The sequence below is a fragment of the Oncorhynchus gorbuscha genome, linkage group LG16 (assembly GCF_021184085.1).
Source record: "Oncorhynchus gorbuscha isolate QuinsamMale2020 ecotype Even-year linkage group LG16, OgorEven_v1.0, whole genome shotgun sequence".
Taxonomy (NCBI): domain Eukaryota; kingdom Metazoa; phylum Chordata; class Actinopteri; order Salmoniformes; family Salmonidae; genus Oncorhynchus; species Oncorhynchus gorbuscha.
This window is the reverse complement of record NC_060188.1, coordinates 80,138,236-80,145,839: the sequence shown is the minus strand read 5'-3', so window position 1 is coordinate 80,145,839 and position 7,604 is coordinate 80,138,236. Positions and strand designations below refer to the sequence as shown.

The window sequence follows — 7,604 nt, the reverse complement described above, 5'->3', positions numbered from 1 at the left end:
ATATAAAAGTCCAATAACATTTTTGGGGAATGGAAATGTACTACAGTTATTATTATTAATTGAAGGTATTTAAGCTTTTAGTTAGGGTAGAATGATTAGTAGGAGAAAACACAATCTGTAACATCGCCTTGGAATCAGAGAATTAGTTGTTTTATTGATCAGAGAACAGTGGTTTTATTAGGGTTGATTTTTATTGAGGTTAGTGTTACAGGTAAGACTTTCGCTCCTGGTAGAAGCTGTCCCTAACCACAGATCTAGGATCAGATTATGATACCCCCAACCCCAGCCTTAACCATCAAGGGGGATACACCAACACTTGTCCCTGGACCAGTGGAAAGACATTCTACTTCTACTTTACTCCAAATTGCTCAGTTTGGGGATGAGGAGGGATCAGGCCTAACTCCTCTTCTTTGGCCCTCTCTAACCGCAGAGCGGGTCACTCCCTCTCAGACTTGGGGCTCAGGTGTTTCACTTTCTGAACTGGGTGATGGGGGAGGGGACCTTGATGTCCTGGCCCCTTTCCAGCTTCTTCTCACAATCAATCAGATAGTTGACTCCATCAACCAGCAACTGGACCAGCTCCACCTATACACACGCACCAATACACACAGTTATCAGCGGTCAAGGGGAGTTTAATCTCTAGTTCAGATAGAGATGGTTTACAGTTTCCTTCAGTTATTCATTCATTCATAGAATACCGGTTCTAGTTTTACCTCAGATTTTCCTAGACGGTCGTTGTTGGATATATCAACGGTGTCTCCAGTTGTGGCTGAGTCAACTCCGCCTGTCCCTCTCTTCTGCAGACGCATGTTGTCCAGGATCTTACCAAAGCGAGGGTCCTGCATGGTAAGTACAGAACTTTAATAAATGCTTTGTCTAGGGAAAGAGGGGTCAATGCACAGGGACAATCCAAGTAAAAACTTTGAGGAAAAGGAAAGAGAAAGAGAGAGCGTGTGTGTTACCTTGCTGAGGTTGGGCAGTCTGATGTGCACACCAGCCCTGAGTCCAGTACCCAGGTTAGAGGGACAGGTCAGGATGTATCCCAGGCGCTCGTTCCACATGAACTCCCAGCCTCTCTCCTGGATCAGCTTCTCCACCTAGAGGATGGGGGGGCCACATTAATGATGGTTAAAATAAAATGGTTCTTCAGCTATCCTCATAGGAGAACCCTTCAAAGAACCCCTTTTGGTTCCAGGGTTCTCCTATGGGGACAGCCGAAGAGCCCTCTTGGAACCCTTTTTTAAGAGTGTACAGACAAGCATCATTACATGTGACATGTAAATGTAAAGTACCTGTTGGAGTCCTCTGCAGAACCTCTCGAACACTCTCTTCATGTTTCCTCCCTTCTCCATGGAGATGACCCTGGTGTGGTCCTCCTCATTGACCCAGATCAAGAAGGTCTTCTCATTGTTGTGCCTGGAGAGAAAGAACACATTCCTAAGAATCTAGAAACATTTGTTGGTTGCATTGATTGTCAACTTCTGTGATCACAGCACACACATGCTGGTTAGAGGATTCTGCTGATGAGAGCCTTGTAGACCCTACCAGAGGCACCTGCCGTCAGGCCATGAATTGCACACGTCAACAAGGGGGGGACAGGCTAGTCAAACAGGAAGTGGTCTTACAGGGGAGAGGAGAGAGAAGGATGAGGAGGAGGAGAGGGAGGGAGGGGAAGAGGAAGAGGAGGAGGATAAGGAGGTGGTCACGGAAATGGGAATTCAGGGCTAGGACTTTGATGTAATGACACTTTGGGGAGAAGAGGACGAGAGGAGGAGGATGAAGAGTAGTCAGAGGAAGAGACCTTTCCCAATGCCATAATTTTATGGAAACATGGTTCTGCTCTCTACTGGTCTTACCAGATGCCCCTAATCACCGATAGTACGATCTCTACAGCTATTACGATATAAGACAGTGCTACAGGTTTTTAAAGCTACAGGGACAGGGTTGGGCTCTCTACTACTCTGGCCTTACCAGTTTCTTAGTACTAAGTCTCTCTACAGGTAGTGTAGTTTTGGGGACATGGGTTGGCTCTCTACTACTCTGGTCTTACCAGATGCCCCTGGCATCAGGCCAGTCACGGGCCATGAAGGCAGAGGTCAGCAGAGGAGAGACGGGCTTGTCGAACAGGAAATGCTCCTGAGGCAACGTGAGGTTCAGAGGACAAAGGTTAATGAGACTGAAAGTTAAAGATCAAGACTAGTGTAATCTCTCCCAAAGATTACCTCTATTTCCAATCTTAATCTTAGCCATTAGGATTAAACGCAAAGTCACCCCAGTCTGTCTAGACTGAGTGGATTAACTGGGTAAGACCCTTTTTTCCACTGTGCTAAACTTCCTGAAATCATTGGTAGGCCTACCACTGGGGAATGAAGACAAATTAGTGCAATTAAGAACCATGTCCTCAAATGAGTCGGGTCAAATAAAAGTAATGAAGCAATGCTGTCACTACAGTCCAGGTTCCAGTTGCACTACTTCAGCATAATCCTCACAACAATCAATGCCATTAGCATGGCAATATAAGTAGACATTATCATGGATAGGAGGAATCCCATATGCAGTCAGATTATGATAATACATGTATGTACATTTTGGGATAAGAGGCGAAGAGAGACATACAAAGAGGAAGAGAGAGAGGGGGATGCAGAGAGAGAGAGAGAGAGAGAGATACAGACGGATGGACAGACAGAGCCACAGACAGAAAGATAGATAGGTAGATTAGATTAGATAGATAGATCGATAGATAGATAGATGTCCTCTGAGTGTCTCACATCAATAAGCTGCTGCTGCTCCTTCTCTGTCATGTCTCCCAGGCTGTAGTAGCGTCCGGCCAGATCACCCTTCAGGCCGGCCAGGGCCTGGACGGTCACACGCTCTACCTCACGGCGCTCCGAGCGGGAGCAGCACGGGGGCAGGCTCAGACCACGGATACTACGGCCTGTACGCACGCGAGACGACAGAACGTATTTCTCATCAAACATACCGTTGGTGATCTGAGGAGAAGGAGGGTTATCAGTAAATCGGAGAATAATGGACTATCTCATGTAGTGTGTAGAGGTTACTGGAGGTGTGTGTGTGTGTTACCTTGGACCCGTCCAGATCAGTGGGGTGTTTCATTGTTTTGGGGTCGTAGCCATTGTGTCGGTCTTTGATGACGGGGTCAAATATATCAGCAAACACCTGCAGAGGACAGGATGAACAGTTAACCAAAAGGAGATACCTCCTTCAAAATATAGAAAAACACACACAAACTCAAGCACACATACAGTACCTCGTAGCTCTCCTCGTCCCCAGCCACCATGCCAACAGTCTTAATGAACGGGTGGCCAGGGTTGTCCACTCCGGTCTGGATGCACTGGTCCAGGCTCCAGTTGTTCGGGGTCACCTTGTCTCTCAGCTTACCGTAGATAGCAGGGGTCAGGGAGTGCGCCATGCAGTTATTGTGCCTCCTCAGGTCAGGATAGTCAGCGCTGGGGATGATGGGAAAAGTAGACATTCCAAATGAATTATCTGTCTGTATAGGATGTGCACTGTGAAGGACATTTCAAATAGGGTTTGATTATGGAGGGCTGCGGTTTTAGATATAATGTGGATGTCGTTTTTTGGACAGGTACATATTAATTGGTTGTTTGATTGATTGAGACAAGTAGAGGAAGTTATTTTAGAGTGTTGGTGATCTGTCTAATCTATGGCTCAAGCCTTAGTTCCTGATCTGGTCTCCCCTTGGCTCCTGTCCCTGTGTGTGTGTGTGTGTGTGTGTGTGTGTGTGTGTGTGTGTGTGTGTGTGTGTGTGTGTGTGTGTGTGTGTGTGTGTGTGTGTGTGTGTGTGTGTGTGTGTGTGTGTGTGTGTGTGTGTGTGCGTGCGTGCGTGTGTGTGTGTGTGTGCGAGCTATCCTAGGCCCAACACCTGTATTCCAAATTAATTATCCATCTGTATAGGATGGCCGTGCCAGGATGGCCGTCCACAGTCCATTAGAGGCCATGTTGTTTGTAGTCCTACCTGGGTGGATAGAGCTTCCTCCTCTCCTCAGCGGACAGGATGTTGCTGTCGGTCATCAGGTAGCCGGTTGCCATGGTGCCTACTCCCAGGCTGGCCAACAGCACGGCCGTGTTACGGCCGGACATCATTCTTGTGAAGGAGGTCGCCATCTTGGACAGTTCAGAGGTCAGAATCAGGTCAACTGGGGGAGAGAGAGAGAGGAATTAGGGAAGAAGAGAGACAAGATAAAATGTACACATTTCAGAGGTTTTACTTCTTAAAAATTCTTAAATATGTATTTATCTATGCATTAGTTTCTTTGTGTTGTAACGGTCAGGGCCGTCACACTGTGTATGTCCTTCACATCAGGTGAGCTGTGGGAAGAATCTCCTACTACAGAACAATACACTTCCTACCTTTAGCCACTACCTTTTGTCTATGAAATACAGACTGTGGATGCTGCAACTCAAACTTACACCATGTCATCAGTTGAGTTAAAATGCACTTCCAGTTGGTTGATTGTACTGTATTCAATTGTATCGTAACAAGTCAATTTTTTTAATGTTTTATATCTTATAGAGTAGATGTAGGTCGTTGATAACGAGCTTACAGTATGAGACCGGAGTATCAGCAGATGGCTGATTAAGCTCAGTCTCCTAAACAGGCCTCACAGGATGGCCTCTTAGCAAGCACAATCTGGCCGCCACCATCAAGGAGGTGTAGGTAGGATGAAGTTGCCCTATACACTGATCTTAGATGACATCTGGTTTTGCCCCTGCCCGAACAAGTTATTCCTTTCAGTATGTCCTGTGACTAAAATCTAAATGTGAAAGCTTGTCCTCCACTGCAGTGCAGAGGACAGAGAGAGAGAGGGAAAGCTGTCTTAAAATAGAGAGGTCTACTGTATTTAGGTCTGTAGAGGTCTAGTAGAGGTCTATTCACTAATCCCTGTCAGAGCGGAAACAAAAGCTGGGATTGACTTCCTGTCTTGATTATCATTTTACACATCTATTCTATCATGATCTGCAGTCGTCAGTTGACTTAGTTCCATGTGATTGTTCTTCATTAAGAATACAGGAAGAGTACTATTCCATCAGATCATCAGTTGGCATCAAAGCTTATGATCCACCCTCTCTGCTCTATGATCCATATCAAGGAAAAGTACATGCATATCAGTGTCTGGACACAAGGTAACATCTCTGGGTCATTTAAACTCTATTGACATCAAAGTTGTGGCTGTGTTTTCCTTGATACAGCATGACTAGAACACACTAGATGGCTGAGGAGTCGGAATGGAGGAGGCTGTCAGCACTGCAAATAAATGATTATTTATAGAAATCTGGAGGAGAGAAGCAGTGCCAGATGGGTGTAATGCCAAGACCGCTCTTTCTGGAATCAAAACACCACAGGCCTCGTGTTCTGTTCTGCTCTGACATTCTGAATCAGCCACAGTCTCTCGAGACAGGACACAGGCCAAGACAAAGACAGTGGGATGGGAAAGGAGGAAAGAGAGAGAGAGAAACACACACACACACACAGCGAGAATGAGATACAGAGAGTTATAGAGACAGAGAAAGAGATCGAGAGATAAGTGAGAGACAGAAAGAGAGGGATGAGGGATGAGGGATGAGGGAGAGATGGAAAATAAGAGGTGGAAAAGATGAGACCTAGAAAGAGAAAGGGGGGCTTACAGCCCTGCCAGCAAAGACCAGTGAATCAGTGATAAGGTTATGTCAGAAACAACAACTTTCTGGTATGACAGGCCTATATGGTGGTTTATAAAGGCAGCCATCAGTCAGTCACATTGGATTGTAATGCTTTAAAGCCAGGATTACTACAGATCTAGGATCAGTTTAAAACCTACAGGAGGGTAGTTCTCCAGGAACAGGGTTGGAGTGAAAACCTACAGGAGGGTAGCTCTCCAGGAACAGGGTTGGAGTGAAAACCTACAGAAGGGTAGTTCTCCGGGAACAGGGTTGGAGTGAAAACCTACAGGAGGGTAGTTCTCCAGGAACAGGGTTGGAGTGAAAACCTACAGGAGGGTAGTTCTCCAGGAACAGCGTTGGAGTGAAAACCAACAGGAGGATAGCTCTCCAGGAGCAGGGTTGGAGCGAAAACCTACAGGATGACAGCTCTTCAGGAACAGGGTTGGAGCGAAAACCTACAGGAGGATAGCTCTCCAGGAACAGGGTTGGAGCGAAAACCTACAGGAGGATATCACTCCAGGAACAGGGTTGGAGCGAAAACCTACAGGAGGATAGCTCTCCAGGAACAGGGTTGGAGCGAAAACTTACAGGAGGATAGCTCTCCAGGAACAGGGTTGGAGAGCCCTGGTCTAGACTATGTAGACCCGTCTACATTTCAACACCAAAAGGCTCCTGTTCTGTTCATCAAATATCATGTCTTACAATGATAGTGACTACATCAGCAAAATCTTATTAAAATATGCAGAAGGAAACATTAACTTCAAATCCGTCTGTAGTTCTCAAGGTGGGAGGGAGGGGCTCTCACCAAAGTCATTTAGATTTGAACAACTACTTGGCTTCATCTACCATTTTAAAATGTATCAAGTATCTAACTTAAAACAGTTTGTTAATATCCCCCCTTCCAGAATGAATGAGAGATAGAGGAGAGCTATAGAGAGAGGAATCATAGAGAGTACAGTACCTGTTTCACTGCCGGTATCCCTCCCTGCTATAGAATCCTCTTTCAGGAGTCTTTTTCTCTATTTCTCATCCCACACTCCGCCCACTAATGTGGGATTAGGACCTGTGCTTTAAACCAATTAAAAATTCAGAATTTACGCTGTGGGCCAATGGGGAGATAAGAACCTGTGCTGCTGACCAATCGTATTTGTATTCCTCGTGCAACACCTTGGAAGGTCCTTGCTCTGCTGTCTGTCTTGACCTTGTTCGTTCCTTAATGTTTACTAGAGGTAACCCCCGCTCCCACACACACAATGAAAATTGTATTTCCATTGTGAATTCATGAAACATATATTGAAAGGCTATGTCATATAATTTTATCACGTCAGTGCATCTGTTAGATACTAATGCATATAACATAGAGGGATTTGATCAATTAGAGGCACGTGTGAAAGTGAAACCATTGTTGAAATAGGCTACTATAAAAGACAGAGATAATGGGAAGTCGAATGAGAGATCAAAATATGATTTTTATTTGTCAAATGCACCGAATACAACAGGTGTAGTATACCTTAATGTGAAGTGTAGTAGACCTTACCGTAAAGTGTAGTAGACCTTACCGTGAAGTGTAGTAGACCTTACCGTGAAGTGTAGTCGACCTTACCGTGAAGTGTAGCAGACCTTACCGTGAAGTGTAGTAGACCTTACCGTGAAGTGTAGTAGACCTTACCGTGAAGTGTAGTAGACCTTACCGTGAAGTGTAGCAGACCTTACCGTGACGTGTAGTAGACCTTACCGTGAAGTGTAGTAGACCTTACCGTGAAGTGTAGCAGACCTTACCGTGAAGTGTAGTAGACCTTACCGTGAAGTGTAGTATACCTTACCGTGAAGTGTAGTAGACCTTACCGTGAAGAGTAGTAGACCTTACCGTGAAGTGTAGTCGACGTTACCGTGAAGTGTAGCAGACCTTACCGTGAAGTGTA

The 7,604-nt window shown here is 45.5% G+C and overlaps 1 protein-coding gene across 1 annotated transcript; it reads right to left on the bottom strand.

Moving 5' to 3' along the window:
- Positions 1-128: 128 nt before the first annotated feature.
- LOC124000815 (creatine kinase S-type, mitochondrial-like) lies at positions 129-6,800 on the bottom strand. The gene is made up of 10 exons (XM_046307441.1): positions 6,644-6,800; positions 3,998-4,178; positions 3,269-3,467; positions 3,082-3,177; positions 2,769-2,990; positions 2,051-2,136; positions 1,293-1,416; positions 963-1,097; positions 714-839; positions 129-585 (listed from the first exon to the last, which is right to left on the bottom strand). The coding sequence occupies exons 2-10, from the start codon at positions 4,144-4,146 to the stop codon at positions 469-471; spliced, it is 1,254 nt and encodes a 417-aa protein (XP_046163397.1). The 5' UTR covers positions 4,147-4,178; positions 6,644-6,800; the 3' UTR covers positions 129-468.
- Positions 6,801-7,604: the final 804 nt, after the last annotated feature.

Coding starts and splice junctions, on each gene's coding strand:
- LOC124000815 (XM_046307441.1), bottom strand. CDS start 4,146: ATGGCGACCTCCTTCACAAGAATGATGTCCGGCCGTAACACGGCCGTG. Junction 1,098..1,292: donor TCTGCAGAGGACTCCAACAG/GTACTTTACATT, acceptor CCCATCCTCTAG/GTGGAGAAGCTGATCCAGGA. Junction 840..962: donor GACTGCCCAACCTCAGCAAG/GTAACACACACG, acceptor CTTACCATGCAG/GACCCTCGCTTTGGTAAGAT.